This window comes from Phoxinus phoxinus (genome assembly GCF_949152265.1).
Source record: "Phoxinus phoxinus genome assembly, chromosome: 12".
Lineage (NCBI taxonomy): Eukaryota > Metazoa > Chordata > Actinopteri > Cypriniformes > Leuciscidae > Phoxinus > Phoxinus phoxinus.
The window spans coordinates 29,696,322-29,717,666 of record NC_136887.1 but is presented as its reverse complement, the minus strand read 5'-3'; the positions used below and the strand labels follow the sequence as shown (position 1 = coordinate 29,717,666).

Sequence of the window (21,345 nt, the reverse complement as noted above, 5' to 3'; positions counted from 1 at the left end):
TGCTGAGCAACAACAACACGGAAACATGTAGAGAAAATGCTGTTTAATCGATGGATGTAGAGACCTACACTCCCGCGGGACCAAACGCAACACTGTGGCGCGGGTCTAGATTTGATGTCCGCGGGCAGTAAGGTACTCGTGTGTGCGGGTTACGGGAGAATAAAACGATTCGCGGAATCACGAGACTCCCGCAAAATAGAAATATCTAAAAATAAAACATCTAAAAACAAATAAATTGTTATTCATATGTTGCACAAAAGCAACAAGAACAACTAAATAAAAAAACGATTTATAGGCCAGAACGAGTTTCTATTTATATCATGTTTGCAGCGTTGAGCAATGTAGCCAATCACAGACATATGTGTTGATTTCTTGAGCGCAATTGGCCAATTAAATGCATTTACGATAGCATCCACTCACCGCTCAAAACTGAGTTTTTGTTCAGTGCTGAATTCTGCATGCTGGCAAATCCTCTGATTATAACAAACAAAGTGTTGACATTATGAAAGATTTATTGTGCAGTCAGCTTCATTGATAATAACGGAGCTTTGTGAGATCGCGATGAACTGAGATGTCAGCTTTTTAGGAATTATAAAGGGAGCGCACTTTCTGTCATGCCAAACCATGCACGCAGTAGCCTATGCTTGCTTTTATGTTAAATTAACAGTGGTTTGTGAATGTTTATGCTTTAATAACAAATAATTTGTCACCATCATTACAGGTGTTTTATTTACCTTATAGTGAGCATCACCAAGCCACAGCAGGCGACAGCATACATGACCCTATAGTCACTTGTGGTTGGCCTAGCTGTGAGTCACTCAAAAAACAACAGCTCAATATGAATATTAATTAGACAGGCCAAAATCGACCTGTTCTTGGCAGAGCTCCTGAGAAAGGAGCTGTACAAATATAATGAGATGGTTTTTGGTAGTTATACCACAAATATATATTCTTAATGACAACAAAACATAAAATAAAACTCCAGAAAGGTGTACAATATGGGACCTTTAATGCAGTAGTTAAGACTGCATTTATCACTTATTATTATATATTTATTACAAAAGAGCTTCTACATCATACGATTTCATTAAAGATGTTAGTTAACTCATCCTATAAGCAGACTGGAAAAACAACGGCATCTTTTCGACTCTACAGGTTCCTGTCAAACTACAGACATGCTCTGGATAGTAAGAAAAAGACAGAAAGACAAGGAACTGAGGAGAGAAAGGCAGTTGCATTCAGAGTATACTAAAGCTGAAGAATTCTTAAAGGGATAGTTCACCCTAAAATGAAAATTAAGTCATCATTTACTCACCCTGGTGTTGTTCTAGTGCTGTTTGTCCTTTTATGGACCACAAAAAGAGATTTTTTGTTAAAAAAAGTCCCACTCTCACTCATCCATATAATGGCAGTGAATAGCAGCATCATAAACCCCCAGAACACTTGGGATATACAGCACATGGGATCTTTCTGAGTTACTTTTGATCTTTTTAAAAGCTTGATGCTGGTCGCTATGGACTGCCATTATATGGACAAGCACAAGAGGGACTTTAAAAAAAAAAAAGAAGAAGAAAAAAAAAAATCTCCTTTTGTGGTCCATAAAAGAAAGAAAGGATATACAGCATTAGAACAACACCAAGGTGAGTAAATGATTAATAAGGGGCCGTTTACACAACACAGTTTTCAACTAAAACTGAAAAACTTTATGCATTTTTGGCCATTCATTTGCACGACAACACACAAAAAGTCCCATCCCGGTCTGAAAACACAAACTTTTAAAAACGGTGAAACCGGTGACATTATGCATATTACAGATTAAGTCTATAGGCGCATAGTTTTTTTTATTTGTTTTTTTACAAAGTGACATCGCTAACTACTGGCCTGGCAGCATAATAAAACGTTTTTATTCGTTTTCACAGATCTGTGTGAACGGGGATTGTTTTCACAATGTTGACGTCTGTCAACATTTTCATTTTTAGTACATTGCTGTCATGTAAACGTACCATTCATTTTTATTTTAGGGTGAACTATTCCTTTAACAGGGTACGATTGATTCAACAAGTTCAAAGGTCAGACCTACCGGGCAGTGGAATGGGCATGGCAGGCAGGGGCACTCTGAAGGGTGGCACCATGACAGGAGGGAACCCTGGCATTGGTGCATTGGGCTGTGGCACAGTATGAGACAATGCCACCGGCATAGGTGGCGGTCCTGCAGTCATGGCGACCGTAACCGTTGGCGGATTGACAGCTGCTATTGGGGTTGCCATAGGACTGGGGGTTGTGGTTACAACTGACGGCATCTCCACTATGTCAGGGGCTACAGTTCAAAAAGTTGAGAATACAGAATGGTAACACTTTGATTTACTTTTGATAACAGAACAAAATTAATAAACAATTGCTGATCTGATTAAATAATTTTTTTGCAAAATCCAACAGAGATAAATGAAAAAGTATTTCTCCAGAATACCATTTCGGAACAGATGACAGAGAAGATTATACATATTTCATAATTAACCCAAAGTACATTACGAAAGAAATAAGGAATGAAAGGAATAATAGTTTGAATAAAAAATACCCATATTGGGAATAGAGTACTTCTGGAGTCAAATATACTCTCCTCAGGTTCCTTTTGTATTTAGTTGAGGGAAGAATAAATAATATATAAAAACGATATAAGAAGCCAAAACTGATAGGGGGATCTGATACCCAATCTACTGGTTGAGTAATAAATGTATAACTATATTGCGTATTGAAATACAAAAAAGGCTGTTACTGTAATAGCTAACATTACTTGTACAGCAACATATTGTATTGTTACCACAATTTATGTCTTTTTTCTCCATAGAATATTTGTTACTACTATTATGGATGTAATTTCTGTTTCTCTTTTTTTCAGCCAATAATATATTTATTGTATTTACTATCAAAGATTTCAGGTACCATCCAAATGTAAGGGAATGTCAAAATTACTGTAATAATAAAAAACAAAACAAAACAAACCCCCAGAGGAATTGAAAGGAATAAAGTATATACATTGGGCTTTAGAAGTTCACTGGAATGACATTTACCTGACACAGGTGTTGGGAGGAGAGGTGAAGCTGCTGTGATGCTGGGAGAGGAGATGGAGCTCATAGATGTGGAGTGGCTCTGGGAGGTGTGTGTGGCTGTAGTGCTGTTGACTGCAGCTGGGATGCTGATAGATGGACCGGGCCCGGTGGAGCCTCCGCTGGCTGCTGCCGCCGCTGCCTGGCTCAGCATCATTGGACCCAACTCAGCCTGCTGGATCACCTTCACGCCTTCAGGCTTCGTCCAGGACGACTCCCTTGTACGTGCATTGTAATAATACACCTGAATAGAGGATAAAAGCAAACAGAAGAGGACTATAGATCAAACTGTGTGCACTGTAAAGAAAGTAACAAAGTATGTTGTTATAGTATCAACTGCATCAAGTAAAGAGAAACGCTTGCGATTTGGCTGGGAAAATACAAGGCATCATGAACTCCAAAAATCCAATATGCAATATCCAACTGATGATTATGCATTAATTTCTTATGCAAAATACAATAATTGATATGTTTTCAGTTGTAAAAATCAACAATTTCCTCTCCAGTTACATCAAATCCTTTGGCATATTTATATAAAGATATTACTATATAATATACACAACTGTTCAAAAGTTGTTGTTTCTTATTCAACAAGTAAAGGCGTTTATAATGTAACAAAATTCTATTTCAAATAACTTTTCAACTTTCTATTCATTTTTAGCTGTTTCAACATTGATGATACTAATAAATTAAATGTTTCTTGAGCACCAATTCAGCATAAATAAGAATTATTTCAGAAAGATCATGCAACACTAAAGACTGGAGTAATTATAGTGAAAATTCAGCTTTGACATCAAATAAATAAATTACATTTAGGAATACATTAATTATTATTTTTATTTTTTTTACATTGGGGAGCAAATAACATTAAACATGAAATACGCCCTCTTTCAAAAACATTTAAAAATCTTTCCGACCCCATACCTCTGAAAGGTAGTGTTTAAGAAATAACTATAATCCAAATCTAACGTTGTCTTGTCAGAACAAATATTTGCTCTCTTAAACAAATCCTCTCATCTCAAGACTTTTAGAAGAAGAAATAGCAAGATTACAAAACAAGCCACCTTGCCTTTGGGAATAAACACATTTTTTTACCCCAAAAAGAATGAGAAGCTATACCTTTCCTTCTGGACTCTTATTCTCCACCCAGATCTCTTCTGTAGAGGGCAGGGAAGGAGGAGCAGGAGCAGGAGAGGCTGTAGGCGGTATTCCTGGAGGGAAAATCATGCCAGGTGGAGGTGGCATGGATCCTCCAGGCGGAGGCATAAACGGGGGTCTCTTAAAATTAAAGTCATAGATGTCAGCGAAACCTTCCAAACACCCAACCTTCTCTTTCTATTCCAATTAACACAAAGTTGAGGAATTACACAATAAACGGCATCTGATATACATACTACTATTCATACCTGTAAAGGTGGGGCACCCATTGGAGGGGGCACACTGGGGTCAAAGGGGATCCGTCCGAAGGGCGGTCGGGCAGCGGGTGGAGGACCCCTCATCATAGCAAAGGGAGGCACAGGGGTGCTCAGTAAAGGCTGCCTGCGGGTGGAGGTGCTGGCAGGAGGAGGTGCCGTGGCCGGGAAACGCAGTGCTGGCTGCTGGGCCATGCTGGTGGAACGAAAATAAACAATATCTGTACAGTAACTTACACAACGACTACTGCAGACAGACAGGCAGACAGACAGACAACAGTTAACTCATTCTTATGAACTATGCTCCCGTTTAAACCTTCTTGAGTTGAAATAACAGACTTCATATGATGTGCATTTGTATATTAAACAACGTTCTATAACATGAAGTGCAATGAACAAATCAAGAAATAACGGTATAAGAACATTCAGTCGTGTGTTGTTACGCTGCTTTCATTGTCCACGAACCAACAGGCCAAACGAGGCTTTACAAAGATTAAAATTAGCCAACTGGGAAACACTGCCCAGTTGACTATTAAGGAAAAAACAAGACTAAGTATAACTGGTCGTTCGTGTTAACCGGTGTATGACATATAATGCTAAATTCGCACCTGTTAGCGGCCAGGCCAATGCCTTCTGCCTCTGTGTGCTCCGCCATAACGGGAATAGTAAAACAAATTAAAAGTCGCCTTGACGCATTTCCGTTGGAGTTTCGTGCACGGCCGCCAAACGGTTTTCAAACTCAATCCAGACGTGAAAGCTGATACATTTACATTTAAAATCCATCCATCCATCCATCTTCTTCTGCTTTACATTTAAAATCATTTTGAATAATCGATTATTTTTAATTGAATGAATGTTTTAATTTAGATTTGCTGAGAGACGAGGCAGGCAACTAACATTTTGTAGGAAAGTGTAGTAAAAACAGGTGATATGACGGACTACGTCAGAATTATAAAACGTATAATTTCCTATTTGATTTCATCAGTAAAATCCTGATTTTGTGTATATACATATACTACTAACATTTTTTTTTAGAGAATTTTTATATGACTTTCTCATTTTGTTTTTTGCCAGTTTTGCTTCATTCTTCATTCATTAATTAATTAATTCAATAATTCTGGTCTGATGGATTAATTAACCGTTAACTGTTTTAAAATTACTTTTATTAAAAAACTTTTATTTTGGAAATTACAAGAGTCCTTCTCAATGCCGGAAGTACACAAACACAGGTCCCTCACGTTGCTTTTCTGCAATGGACACCGTACATGCTCGTTTCAAAGAGAAAATAGGTGAAGTACTTTTACCCGGAGATGTGTTTTCATTCAGATTGCCTGAAGATGGAGATGGTGATGGTAATAATATCAAAACCGAAAAGATAATATGCGGCCCAGGGTTCCGGAGAAACGGCGAGGAAGTTCAAGTGTGTAAAAGTGGAATTTTGCGGCATAAACAGCCAAATCTGTACTGGATAGACTCTCAGCAGAGACGGGTGAGGAACTGAACTCACACACCAGTAACCTTTTGTGCACTTATTATTTTAAGTTGGCTAAGGTTTGTTCTGCTTTAGGATAGTAACGTTACTGGAAATTGAGACATTTTGTCATTTATTTCTAAATTTTTTCAACAAATGCCCAATAATCATGGTCATGCATTGCATTACGTGTGTGTGTGTGTGTGTGTGTGTGTGTGTGTGTGTGTGAGAGAGAGAGAGAGAGAGAGAGAGAGAGAGAGAGAGAGAGAGAGAGAGAGAGAGAGAGAGAGAGAGAGTGTGAGTGAGTTTCATGAAACAAAAATAAATATAAGCTGTCACACAGTATATGAGCAAACTAGATTTGAACCAACTAATTTAGTATTAGTCATCTGTCGTCAGGTTTGTACATCCTCAGGCTGATCCTTGTTTCTTCCAGTATGTACCAGCCAAGGGTGAAAGTGTGATTGGTATTGTGACTGCAAAGTCTGGAGATATCTTTAAAGTGGACGTGGGAGGAAGTGACCAAGCATCTCTCTCGTACCTTGCATTCGAGGGAGCTACCAAGAGGAACAGGCCTAATGTGCAGGTACTTGCTAAATATCAACACTCTTACACCCCCCTCAAATTAATAATTCACACTGTTTACATTGCATTATGATTGTACACACTGATAATGTGACTTTGTTCTGCAGGTTGGAGATCTGGTGTACAGCCAGTTCACAATTGCAAACAAGGATATGGAACCCGAGCTGGTGTGTATAGACAGCTGTGGCAGGGCCAACGGGATGGGGGTGTTTGGAGCTGATGGGCTGCTCTTTAAAGTATCTCTGGGACTAGTGCGCAGGTTTGTGACTTGTCCATGTTATTTAGCTTTGTGATCTATACACTTCCAAGCTTAGCTTACTTAAAGTCTTAAGTTGCAATAGTTTTTTCTTTCCTATGGTGATGTACATCTGAGTGAAAGGGCTTCTCAAACAGGAAAGGGACTGGGCAGGACTTGATTTAGTCCAATGGGAATTGGTTGGATGGTTTGCTATTGCTATAATAACATGTGAGTGGCCCTCACACCAGTAAACGTGTCATCAGAGAAGAGAAGACATTTTATTAAAGATTATGAGGGCACATGAATCCATTTAATAAATATAATAATTGAGAATTATTGTTATTTCATATTGTTTAATGTACAACACTGAGGTGCAAATTGTATCTGCCACTATTTAAATGCCATATAACTACTATTTACACTTACTGCAAAGAAAATACTACTGTGTGTAAATAGAATCTATTGCTAAGAAAATCTGCTATTTTCACTTAGTGTAAAGAATCTAGTTGTTATTTACATTTATTTAAATAGCATTTATCGTGATTTAGTGCAAATAGCCTAATAAAATGACATGCACTGATAAATCGCTTAATAAATGCTCCATAAAAATATTCCATAAAAACAAGAATTGTCCATTTTGATTTCATGGTTAATTAAAAAGCTTTAAAATAAATGTTTTTTCTTCCCATCAGACTTCTGGCTCCTCAGAGTGAAATAGTGAAGGACCTGGAGAAGATTTTCCCCTTTGAGCTGGTTGTTGGAATGAATGGCAGAGTGTGGGTGAAAGCAAAGACAGTTCAGCAGACGCTGATAGTGGCCAATCTTCTGGAGACGTGTGAGAACATGACCTCTCAACAGAGACAGACACTATTCAGGAGAGTGGCAGAAGGCTCCCTCTAGAGGACATATGAAAGATCACTTTTCCCAGAATACAACCGGGGCCACACATGCTTGAAGGGTTAGTTCACCCAAAAATGTAAATTCTGTCATCCTGAATGAGTTTTTTTCTTCCTTTGAACAAAAAAGAGATGTTTTGAAGAATGTTGGTAACCAGACAGTTGACGGTAGCCTTTGACTTGATTAGTATGAAAAAAAAAATGGAAATCAATGGCTACCGTCAACTTTCTGGTTATCAACATTCTTCAAAATATCTTCTTTTGAGTTCAACAGAGGAAAGAAAGTCATACAGGTTTAGAACAACATGAGGGTGAGTAAATGATGACAGAATTTACATTTTGGGGTGAACTATCCCTTTAAAGTACCCGTCATCAGTTTTCAGATGAACAACGGGTAAAGCCTCTGAAAATGTTCAAAATAATAGAGCCCACAATAGAAATCACTCTCTGTATGTCCAGTTTTGGAGACCAAACAAGTGACTTTGTATATTAGTGTGTTCACCCTGTCTGTCCACCATAGAGGAGAAGTCATAATTTCTCTCAAAACAAATATTTTTGCCTTTATTTTTATTGGTTCAAATGAATAAAATCTTGGTCAAAGTCAATGACAACTGTGTTTTTTGTAGCGATTAAAAAAAAAGTCTCCATGATTGCTGTCTGTTCTCTTCATGTCCAGAAGGGGGCACTTTTCTACAATTCTAGAAAACTTCATGCTGGTAGTTGCATGAAATTATATGATGTTTGTACAAAGGAAACACCATGATTGTAACCAGCTTCATTTTATATCCACTTATCCCTTGATCCCTTTATGGTAACATCATCCGCCATCATGGCTTTAAATTCCAATTGCTACACAGATCATGACACCCAACCATACATCCATTCTCAGCGCAATGCTCCTTTCCCCATAAAGTCCATATCAGCTTGTATTGATGATATAAATGCTTGGATGACCAGTCATTTTCTCAAACTCAACACTGATAAAACAGATCTACTTCTTATTGGTTCACGTCAAAGTATATCCTGTTTCTGTGTTGTCAACCTTCCACCACTGTCAAAAACCTTGGTATAATCTCTTATTCCTCTCTTTCCTTCCTTCCTTCCTTGAGTTTTCTGAAAGGCACTATATAAAATAAGCGTATGATTACAGGCATGTTGAACATTAACCATTAATCTACAGCAAGGCTATTGTCAGTGATATTTCAGTGATACATTTGAAGGCTAGATGTCTGTACTTCCTTAAGTTGTGTTTATTGCGTCAGGTTTTAAGACATAATTATATAAAAAGACACAAGTCCTCCAAATCCTTGTATGTCCTCTGCAACCAACTGTTTTCAACCATTTTCTTGATCCCCTTTCACTTTTTATTTGATCAGAAATACAGTAAAAAATACTGTGACTTATAGGAACTGTTTTCTGTTTGAATATATTTTAAAATGTAATGTATTCCTGTGATGTCAAAGCTGACTTTTCAGCATCATTACTCCAGTATTCAGAGTCACATGATCCTTCAGAAATCATTATATGCTGATGTGGTGCTTTTGTGGAAACCAATACCCCCTTTTCAGGATTATTTTTGATTAATAGAACATTTAGCATTCATATGCAATACAAATATCTTTCAATGTAGAAGTATTTACTGTCAATTTTGATTAGTTTATTGTATCCTTGCTGAATAGAAATATTTATTTCTTCTCTCACATTTTATCTGGAGCATTTGTGTCACTTTCAGTGGCATGGCTTCTTTTTTTTTCTTTTTTTTTTACTAAATATATATATGAAATATTAACTTCAGATGATTTTTTTTTTTTTTTTAATGAAGCAACACAGCCAGATGCTTACTGAATCTGGCCAAGTAAACTTTGAGATCCCATGGGCTCTGAGTTTCAGGTCTTGTAAATGAATGTGCTGATCAACATGGAAAGATGTGTCTGGGCACGTTTTCCTCATTGGTCGACTGATGTATGCAGACGAGCTTCCAAGGCATTACCAGAGGCATGGAAGATTTGAGTCACTGCGAAAACAATGTATTTGAGCTTTGATTCTGCTAGAACACAAATCTGACTCGCATTAGATCTGCAAAGACTGTAGGCTAGCTTTTCTGGTTTGTAAAAATAAGTTCGACCTGATCTGCATTCTGCAGATATTTTTGATGCATGACTCATTGTCATGTCTTTACCGAACATGGACAAAGTATGTGATTAATATGTGACCTAACGATTTCCGCAAAGACTAACCGTGGAGTCCAATGAGATCGGATTGAAGGTGTGGAGTTTGTTATTCACAAGAAGCATGGCCCAAAGTGAACCAAGCCTTGAAACAAAAGAGATAGATCAGCTAATTTTAATAATTGTTGCATAAAGCTGGAAAAGATTATAAAAGTATGTCTGAAAGCTTTCAGTCCACAGCAGGAGAAATAGTAGTACACAATAGAAGTAGTATTGTTTAAGCCAGGGGTGCAAAATCCCACAGCCCTGCTGAGCTTCAAACCCTGACTATGCCTTTATCTTATTTGAAACCTACATGTTGTGCAGTTGGAACTAATCTCTGAAGGGCTGTGGCTCTCTTGTGTTTGTCTATTGTTGCTTGCTATCGATACGTGAAATTGCAGATCTAATTTTGACAGATTTATGTGGATGTTTAAATCCAAGGTATGTTCTATGCTGCAGGCATTTTACATACAGGACCTCCTACTTCCTTCTCACACTGTAAAGTATTTGTGGGACCAAAATGAACCTGTTTAGACATGCATTTCTTGAATTCCTCTCAACTCATGAATCAAAACAAACACTGATGTGGGCTTTCTTCACTTTCAAATGTAAAGGCTATGACATGCAAAAGGTCTTGCTTTCATTCACTTGACAGTCAAATGAAAGCTGAAATCGAGATTTGCATAATAGGGAAAATTTGACAAATTTAAAGGAATTTGTTCAACAAAAATGTAAATTCTGACTATAGTCTGTCTTATTCCAAACTGTATGTATTCCAAAATGTATTGGCCACTAGGCTACTTTCCTGTCTACTAAACTGTCTTGCAAATAATGGGGGGGAAACTGAAATACAATTACATATAATAATAATAATAATACACATATTCTGATATTTTAAATACCTTAAAAAACATATTTTCCTCAGTCAGAGGAACCAACATTTTTAATAAACAGTCAATGTAGCAATTCTATTCTTTTTATGTAAATTTAGTCAAATGCAATGAAAACCAAATCTAGACGTTTTTTTTTTAAATAATTAAAATAATAATGATTTTTATTCATAATGTTCACAGACACAAAAGCTTCACACAAAGACTTCTGTAAAAAAAAAGAAAAAAAAGAAATTGAGTGACAATAAAACACTAATCTTTGAATTTTGAATCAATTCACTGAAATGGACAACGGATTGACGCAAAATGTTACACAAATAAATATTTTTTGTTACTTGAATGTAAAAATTGCTTATATTAATGTCCTCGTATATTCGAGCACATACGTATAACAATAAGTATAACAATAACATCAAGAAACAATAAGTATAATGACACAGTCTTTAGGGAATTGAATAACCAAATAAAAATCATTGCAATATTGTAATTGTATATAATTGTAATCCTATATAGTCACCAAAGGCATCGTGACATGGTATACTGTATTGTGAATACTTTGAATAGAGTCATGTGTCTTTAGATTTTGACTTTCTTCTAAATAACGTTTGTTGTCCATGAAAAACTGTATTCAATTTTTCAAAGGAATTTTTCTTTTTCTTTTTTTTTTGTGGAAAAAATCTTGGATCATTGAATATCACAAAAAAAGAATCCAGGGAAATACTCGGATGTGCAGGACTCTCCGAGAGACTGCAAACATTTCTCTCTTTCTCCATCTGCCACTGTCTTTTGCGTCTGCATATTCCATGAATGTGCATTTAACGCTTCTCCAGGGGCCTGAGCCCACGAGCAGCTCTGAATCATGGGCCGTGCGCTCAGTGCCAAAAAAAATAATCCCTGCCGAGGAAAGAGCATTAGCCAAACACTCTCTCGCAAGCAGAGAAAACGCTGCTAAATCTTAAATAACAAACACAAGCTTGACACTGTCGACCCTGTTGTCTGAGTGGACACAATGGCTCGGGTGGCTTTCTATGCACATATTCTGATTAGTGACCTTTAGCACGTCACAATCACATTTCATTATCCTTAGCTTGATGTTAGTCATGATTTAATGTCAGCAAACCTCCCTGTTCCCATAAAAGTGTGTTAAGATTGCACAATATATGCTGTAAGAGCCCGAATAAGGCTGCGTATTCTCCCTTCGCTGTGAAAAGCTTTCGTCATGCTCTCGCTGGACATTTGCCTGCGCAGAGCTGCAGCTGTCCAGCCTCAGTTGTGGTCACATGCTTCCCAGAATCCTCTTCCTCATCTTTCTCAAAGCTCTAGTTCGTTACCTCCTCCACCTCCTCACCTCCCTGCTTGCCAGAATCTTCCACGTTCATCTGAATAGTTACCCTAAAGTGCAAACAGATGTCCCTCAACAAATTGGATGCATCTCTGCTTCTCATTAGCTCTTACAAGGTTGGCTGGATCAAAGTCGGTTTGGCCTCTGTATTTACTGTTCTACATAAACACATAGCAAATCTGAACATGGAAACTGATGTGGATTGGATGGTTGAGCACAAACCCTGAAATTCTCATGCTCACTTTTACATACACAGCCCTTGGTTATTTTGCCCTGAGAGTATGAGTTCGATAAATCGATGATATAATGTACATGAAAACATACCATCATTTCACTCTCTACCTCCCTAACAACTCCAGATGTCACAACACAGCAAGTGACTAAACATAACAACAAAAGCAACAATAAAACAATGTACATACAACAAGAAAACAGTGTAAAATGCAATCGTTTTAATTTGTGTTCATATATTATTTATTATTCGGTTACACTTTCTTTGATAGTCCACTTTAGACATTCTACTAACTATAAGTAACTTTTCAACTACATGTCAACTAACTCTCATTAGAGTATTAGTAGACTGTAGTAGACTGTCAGTAGACTGTTAGGTTAGGGTTTGGGTTTGGGTTAGGAGAATAAGTTGCCAAGTTACTTATAGTCAGTAGAATGTCTGTTGGGGGACAAACAAAATAGGGTGTTAGCAAATATTAAGCAGACAATCTACTAATACTCTAATGACAGTTAGTTGACATGTAGTTGCAAAGTTACTTATAGTTAGTAGAATGTCTAAAGTGGACTATCGAAATAATAAATAGTGTTACCAATTATTCATGCCCCAGGGCATGATGGGAACACCAGTATCAGAAAGTTGAGTATGTTTTATACTTAATTGGTTAACTTTGAAACGTACTCAAAGAATAATTGTAAACATAAACAATTCCAAGTCAAATATACTTATAAGTTCAAGCTTTGATTAAGTAGAATTAGCTTTTTTATATTCTTGCCTGAACTAACTTATTCAATGTAGAAATTCAATTCGGTTTTTTTTCTTTTTTCTGTTTTCTTCATTTAGGCTACTTAAGCACAGAATGTTTTTTAGGCAGCGGCTATTGCAATAAGCGCAAATAGCAATAAATGCTTTATGTACACACTAAGTGCAAATAGCACAATAGCTGCTATTTACACTAAGTTTACATAGTAATATATCATATTTACACTAAGTGAAAATATATATTTGCACTATGTAAAAATATAAGTATTTCCTTTGCAATAGGCTAAGTGTAAATAGTAGTTAGATGCGATTTATACTTATAAATAGTGGCAGGGACTATTTGCACCTCAGTGTTGTTGTACATTAAAACAGTATCCAATAATGTCATAGAACGTAAATTATTATATTTATTACAATGATTTAATTTGAATGATTTGTTCCTAAACTCCTCCCCAAACTGATATGCAATGGGAAAAGGAAAAAGGTGGATTCGAACTCCAGTCAGTAGCATCAAAAGGCAAATGCCACACCCTCCCTATCAGATTGGTTTCATTTGTCATTTTCAAACAATGCTGGCGGAGTCAGTCTAAATAACCTCTGCCAACACTTTCATGTTGTTTTAATTGACTGTGTTGCTTTTGGAATTGTCTGTGTGTTTTATATGAATGATATTATTTTGGTTCTTAAGTTTGGGAAGCGTGTTATACATATAACATTGTTATTGGTCTGGTTTGTTGGACTCAGTGTTGACAGAGGTGACACAGTATGTTGGTTTTTCCTTCCTGGTGCTCTGCTAGGTATTTGTGGCTACAACTTCTCTGTTGAGTTTCTGTGAAATTGGGACTTCGCCTACTTGGAATTCAGACAGGACATATGGGTCTCAGAGGCCTCCGTATTTTAGGACATGTCAGCAGGTGGGTCTGTTTCCTGAGGCAGGCGCTCAAGGTCACCTCACTCCCACACAGGAAAAAGAAATGCCGACTCATAGTCTGTTTATACCAGTATTAATATAGCCGAGTTCATTATAAATCTCAGGAACACGTTAACACGTTGTCAGCTAACTTGATTATATGGCATCCAACCTTTGAGTCATTTTTCTTTTTGGACCAGGCCAAAATCCAAATCGAGTTAAAGCTTGGCAATTCTGTGAATGTATGTTAGAGACATTTGATAAAACACAACAGAAGTGCCCTGCCTTATTAAAGTTTACATGTGTTTATCACTTATTACAAAAAAGGATTTTGACTAAATATTTGGGGTTTCAAGTATACGACATCACATACTAACAGAGATTATTCTAAAAAACATATTTAAAGCAAACTTAGTAGCCATCTATCTACAAATCTTCAACTGAATGAATCTTCACAGCAATAAAATCAGGCATTTAGAGTAACAAGCAGCAGACACCATAAATTATACTCTCCCTCCAAATCAACACAGCTGTGTGTAAAAATCAACAGTGCAATCTGATTGGTGCAGAAGCAAAGACGTGTAAGCTGGATTGTGTGCTTGAAGATGAATCTCAAGTAAACTGGTTTTAGACTGGTTTATAACTTTAACGGGATAAACATCTAAAACTAATTCAAATGTAAACTAGGGTGCGGTTATATGACGACAATGTAATCAAAGGAAAATATGTTCCTTTTAGTTTTTCGGCGTAGTCGACAACAATGTCAAAATGATCCACGTTCACATGGATCCACGTAAACTGCTAAATAATTATTTACCATCGTCAACCATGGCGTTCTTTTCTGTTGAGCAAGGAATCATGTGAAATTAATGTCATGTTTCACACAAAGGCTAAAAAAGTGTAATCTAGTAAAACTAATCTAGTAAAACTTTTTTACTCTATATTTTGTTATTTTGTTTTCATTTCATTTAAATATTATTTTATTTTATTTAATCAGAACAAGATACATGGAAAGTATTTAAATTGCACTATTTTTAAACAGCATTTATACTAACAACAACAAAAATAACTAGAATGTACATTTCCTGAAGAAAATGTAAGTGGTGCAGTGGCAAAACTCGCCACTCGGTTGCTAGAGTGTGGTACATGATTGCATACGAGCCAGCAAACATGTCTGTGCGATGTTCTGGCGGTGAGATATTGCTTATTTATGTTGTTTAGGTGGTTGCTAGGCTGTTCTGGGTGGTTTCTGGGTGGTTGCTAGGCGGTTCCTCGGGTGTTCTGGGTACTTGCTAGGTGGTTGCTAGGGTATTCTGGGTGGTTGCTAGGGCGTTGCTAGGCGGTTGTCAGGGTGTTTTGGGTGGTTGCTATGGTGTTACTAGGCGGTTGCTATGGTGTTCTGGGTAGTTGTTATGGTGCTGCTAGGCGGTTGCTAGGGTATTCTGGGTGGTTGCTAGAGTGTTGCTAGGCAGTTGCTAGGGTGTTCTGGGTGGTTGCTATGGTGTGACTAGGTGGTTTGCTAGGGTATCCTCTAAATGGTTGCTAGGGCGTGGCTTGTTAGCTTGACAATGATCCCGAGAGACTGATTGGTCGTCTGAGTAAAATGAGCCTGCCCCCTTGTCTCTATGACACTGTGATCCAGAGCTATGTTCAATACAAAATCCCTATGCAATTTACCATAGTAGGAAAAACGCATGCATTTCATGGGCCGTCCTACACCATAGTAAGCAAATGGGGCAACTTTGGGCAGCTCCTGCCCCCCAGGGGTGCAACTTTTACCCCATTGTGAGGTATGTTCTTACAGAGCCTATCAGCCTCTTTAAATCTGGTAAATCACACGTTTCTGCGAAATCCTCGCTCTGAGCTATGACTCGTCACAATGTTAAGTTTGTCACAATGTTAAGTTTGTCACAATGTTAAGTCTATGGGATTTTTCGGCCACTTTTCGCCCCTGGGGCAAACACCGTACCCCCGGTTGCTTATAAAAGTCATAGCACACCATTCCTCAATAATCCGCATGATTTAATGCCTCATTTGCTGGTCTGTGACAAAAGCTGCGGGAGGAGTAGCACGTCAAACTTTTGGTGGAATAATAAAGAAGAAAATAACGGTAAGTATGGAGAAGAACAATAGTGATGTCTTGCCTTTGGCAAGCACCACTAATTAAAAATGCTATATTATGCTGCCAGGCCAGCATGTCACTTAGTAAAAAAAAACACTGACCAGTAATACGCATGCAGATGACGCCACTGTTTTCACAAATTCGGTATCATTACGGTCATTTATTCATTTTCAAAAACTTGCACTTTGAAACAAAGTGCCATCGCCAACTACTGGCCTGGCAGCAGAATACAGCATTTTTTGTCGTATTCTGCCGCCTGTAGCCTACGCAAAAAATGCTAAGGAAAAACGTTTCTGTTTTTTGTAATCGTTGTCGTGTAAATGTACCCTTAGTGACTAGGCTACTTTGCATTTTCTGGTGGAAAAAGAAACTTAAGTTTCTAAAGACAAACTGCTCCATGCCTCCATCAGACACCATCATTCTTTCCACATTCAGCCAACCTGCACTTCAGTTTTGCTGTGTGCTCACTGCTCACACTACACGTTTATGACTTCATTTTTTAAAGTTCAACAATATCATCCACACACACCTGTTTGAACTCTTGACGTTCGCATCATTATTATAAAACGGCCTGTTTGTTACTATTACAAAGTAAAACATTAGTGAGCTATAATAGCGAGCTGCCATGTGACTTTAAAATGTCATTAACACAATTTATTTTGTACATTTTTGCAATTAGATGGGAAGGATTTATATTATTATGTATTATATTACTTATTATAACAATATGTTCATAATAATTAAGTATACAAAATACTACCATTATGTAAAAATAGTTAATTTATTTTATTTATTAGCATAAGCGTAATGAGACTTTTGTGCTTTTTTGTGAATTTTGAAATGTGCTTAATTGTCATTTTGATTTTTATTAAAATTATTTTGATTTTAGGGTGAAATATGAGCCGCATATGTTCTCAACAGGTCACCAGAAGGCGAGGTTGTTAAAAACATGGACCATTAATCTTGTCTTGCTGGTTTCTGTTCACCAAAGTGACCTTAGAGTCTCTGATCTGTTTGTCCACCAGGAAACCGGTTTCGTCCAGTCCTTCAGATGAGAATATCGTCATTAAAAATCCCATGGCACTTCTCATAGAGTAGAGGTGTAACCAAGCGGCAACCTCCCCGTCTCTCTCTTGAAACCAACACGGAAGTGAATTAAACGGCAATTCATCGACTGGCCGCTTGAGGCTGGCTGCAGAAGGGAGTCAAATCTGTATCTCCCTCATGTTAAAATGCCCAACTTTACAGCAGAACAAAACATGTTTACAGCCTGGTTCTCTACGTGGCTTTGGTCTATAAAGCTAACTTTGCCCTTCATAACAACTGTGAGGGGGGTGCATTTTTTTATAACTCGCCCGTGTAGTTGATTAATATTTAAAGTTCTGCAAAATTAAGGGTGTGTCCACTTTTGAGTGACAGGTGGATTCCCGCTGATGTAAATGCCAGCCGGTTAGCAGTCACTTCACTTCAGCAAATTCCAGCTGCTGAATTTGCCATCTCTGCCGTGTTTGTGCTTTTATTCGGGATTATTTCATATAATTTAATATACCCATTACCTCGCCCACGGCTTTGGATTCCGCCGTTTTTCGTCGAGTATCGTTCGAGAGAACAGCCAGCGCTGTAACTTACTCCAGTCGTTCTCCTCTGTGAACATCATGCACTAATGGATGTGATGTCTGACAATTTCGTTGCTTTTTGGAGTTTTCAGATTTAAAAACGTCTATAGATATAAAGGCTACACTCGTTCTGCGGTGCCGTTGCTCTGGGACAGATTATAACATGCTTATGTGCCGTCAGATGAGATCCTGCAGGTCTGTGTTTCTCCGTTCATGCAATAAATGCACATCCTTGAATGAGCGCGTATTTCTAGCGCATTAACGTTACTTGAACTTCACAGGTAATATATGTTTTGACCCATTTGAGATTGAGATGCGGCCAAAATCAGAATTTAAAATGGACTGAATAATAAAGCTCTCTGACGAGCGATGCCGCGCTGACGGACCATAGACTGTAATAAAGAGTGACTGACATGTATGCACATAATCACGGTCACACACACTCTCAGAGTAGCCTAATATTGTAAAGTTACTGCATAATACATTTTCAACAAGCAGAATAACTTAGCTGCACAGAATCGCGATACACAGTCTCACTTGTAGCTATGTCTTTTAACTATTACAATATTTCGAAGGGCAAAAACAGGACCTTTTAATTGCCATTCAGATTTTAATCATCAACTGTCAGTGTCACTTTAGCGCGAGCCCCTGTGCAGTCGCAGACTTGGTACTGTGAGTAGCATAGCATTAGCTCCCAAGCCTGCTAACTCCATAACGTCGCGCTAGGTGGGCGTGGTTTCAGATAGCCAGGCTCCTCAGCTCCGCCTCTTTGCCCATATTCTGTTATCCGGGAGTGACGAGCGGTGACGCGAGGCCAAGATGGCGACGGCCGGCTCCGCCCACTTTAGGCTTCAAAAATGCTCTTCAGAAACCTACGGGTGACGTCACGGACACTACGTCCATATTTTTTTACAGTCTATGGGTGTAACCCCGGTGTCCTGGCCACATTCCACCCATTGGCCCCTTACCAATCATGGCCTCCTAATAATCCCCATCCACTGAATTGGCTCTATCACTCTCTCTCCTCTCCACCTGTATCTGGTGTGTGGTGAGCGCACTGGCGCCGTTGTACTGTGGCTGCTGCATCATCCAAGTGGATCCAGTATTTTTGATTGTAAAGCGCTTTGGGTGTACAGTAGTACATATGAAAGCACTATAAATGCATCATTCTGTTCTATTCTAAACCGGTTTCTCTCTCAGGGCGAGGACTCTTTGTACAAACGGTGTGTTCCCTCTGAGTCTTCAAGAATCCCCCAGATAATTTGTCTTGAATAGTTAGACACAAAACATGACAGAGCAGTTGGGGATTTCATGTGGAATTGTACGTTGCACACATGTGATCATCTTTTAGCTAGAACAACCTAAAATTAAACATCCTAACGGCAAGGGATGGCTTTTAACTTCAGATTCACTGTTAGAGTAGTTAAAATAGACTATGCTATGTGTAAAAAACGTATATAGTGCCAAGTATTGCATCATGCAAGCAGAAGCAAAATTCCATGGACATGCTTTGCCTAATAAAAACAACATAATAAAACGGATAGTTCCAGTCCTTGATTCTGATTAGTTGAGCCGTGTTCGAAGCTGGTTCGAAGCCGTTGTAAATGACTCAACAAACATACACCTGACCACATTACATTATATTACTGCGCAACTGCCTAACGTTACACAACATTCCTCACGGTTTAGTGACTTCACCAACCCTAAAATTTGCACAAACCCCGCCCCCGGGAACACGAAGTCTGTACATGCTGAGAAGAGGAAGAGTCGTTGTAGTCGAGTACATTTGTGAGTCAGCTCAAACTGTAGCATCCGTCTTTTCACATGCAATAGAAAGTCACTCTGTGTGCATCTCACAACAGTTCCTAGATTATCATGACAGAATATGCTAATTGAAGAAGGGTCTGCCACATCAGCAACATAAATTCATCAACTAACCATTCAGAGACGTCCTGTTGCATTCTACGTGTTGTCACTTCTTCTTGAGTCTCTCCATCATTGTCTGACTCCGTTTAAACATAAAAGGCAGAACAGTTTCTGTCATTTTAGTGTCTTCGTGAGGTAATCGCAGCTGCTAACACACACCCCGCCCTCTGCTGCCGAGAGCAGCAGCTCATTTGCATTTAAAGGGTCAGACACAAAACAGTTCTTTAACATGCTATATAAAAATATCTGTGGGGTATTTTGAGCTAAAACTTCACTCACTCACACACTCTGGGGACATCAGAGATTTATTTTTAGTGAAAAGGGCATTTTACCACCCCTTTAACTAGTGCCAGCTAATGACATTCTCATTGGCATTGGCTCAAGTTCCCATCCACCCCACCATGAGAAAAGCAAAGCATGACCTATTGTTTATGAGGACTTCCTGATGAAAAGTCTTTTCATTGGCAGTTAAAAATAATACATCAATACATAGCAGTCTGATGTGTCTTCTGATTCAGAGAGGGAAATATATGTTTATTTTAAAGATACATTTATCCATCCATTCATCACTTTTGTGTTTCTCACAAAAGGGATAAAACATGTGAAACTCAAAAAATTTGAAAGTCGTGCAAAAGTTTATTTATTCAACTTTGAAGGTGAAACTAATATATTATATACTCATTACATGCAAAGTGAGATATTTCAAACTTTTATTTGTTATTTTACAGCTTATGAAAACCCAAAAGTTAGAATAGCCTATTGTGAAAAGGTTTTCATAGCTGTAAGCTATAATCATCAAAATTATAACAAATAAAGGCTTGAAATATCTCACTTTGCATGTAATGAGTCTATATATTAGTTTCACCTTTTAAGTTGAATTACTGAAATAAATGAACTTTTGCACGATATTCTAATTTTTCGAGTTTCACCTGTAGGTCGTTATGGAAGAGTTAACTGGTTTGTGTGCATGGAAAGTTGCAATTGCCCATCAGCTCTCTTCTGCTGAAAAGATAATGTTGGCTTCCTCTTGCCGAACGAGTCACATGACGTTACTGTCTTATATTTCACTTCACACCACAGTAATGCCACAAGCAGAGTTAAATCAAACACCATTTAATTATTTAATTTCCATAATTCCAAAATTAAGTTAATGGTTCACTGCATTACACTGAAGTAAGAGGAACATGTATAGGCATAAACAAACGGAAAACATAAAAGTTGTGTGAAAAAAAAAAAAGTCAAACAATAAATTTAAAAAAGAAAACTTAAAGTTAATTATGTGCTGGCCCTTAAACAAAGACCATTGTCTAAACAGATTTAAACCTCACTTTAACTGACCAAAGGGGGGAAAAAAGCCAAAGATTTTTGTGCCAAAGCATTTGGTTTGAGAGACCGCATAAGCCGCTAATCCCTTCTGCTTGCGAGTGCTGTGCCGAGTGGAGAGGTAGTTTTCTTTCCTGGTGCAAAGGACTTTTTATAAGGCATGGGAGAGTTTTTAAGCTGGAAAGAAAAACTATAGGTCTTTCGGGGTGCTCGGCATGGAGGAAAATGTTTTGGCTGTGCAACTTAAACATTCTGTACATTTGGTATGGGCTGTTAGTCGCCATCTTGAAAAGCACTTGAGCAAACAGC

The 21,345-nt window shown here is 38.0% G+C and overlaps 2 protein-coding genes across 4 annotated transcripts in view; one reads left to right on the top strand and one right to left on the bottom strand.

Moving 5' to 3' along the window:
• The window catches only part of tcerg1a (transcription elongation regulator 1a (CA150)), a 36,189-nt gene extending 16,387 nt beyond the window's left edge, over positions 1-19,802 (bottom strand). The window contains exons 1-5 of one of the 3 annotated variants that reach the window (XM_079630345.1): positions 19,726-19,802; positions 4,511-4,712; positions 4,224-4,382; positions 3,069-3,348; positions 2,081-2,317 (exon numbers count right to left, since the gene is read on the bottom strand). In XM_079630345.1, coding sequence (XP_079486471.1) covers positions 2,081-2,317; positions 3,069-3,348; positions 4,224-4,382; positions 4,511-4,712; positions 19,726-19,748 — 901 coding nt within the window. In that variant the 5' untranslated portion in view covers positions 19,749-19,802. Of the gene's footprint in view, positions 1-2,080; positions 2,318-3,068; positions 3,349-4,223; positions 4,383-4,510; positions 4,713-5,124; positions 5,219-19,725 lie in introns of those variants that run through there. The other 2 variants (XM_079630346.1, XM_079630344.1) reach the window with 2 other exon arrangements.
• Positions 5,702-8,483, top strand: exosc3 (exosome component 3). The gene is made up of 4 exons (XM_079630749.1): positions 5,702-6,005; positions 6,424-6,573; positions 6,680-6,831; positions 7,503-8,483. The coding sequence occupies exons 1-4, from the start codon at positions 5,769-5,771 to the stop codon at positions 7,708-7,710; spliced, it is 747 nt and encodes a 248-aa protein (XP_079486875.1). The 5' UTR covers positions 5,702-5,768; the 3' UTR covers positions 7,711-8,483.
• Positions 19,803-21,345: the final 1,543 nt, after the last annotated feature.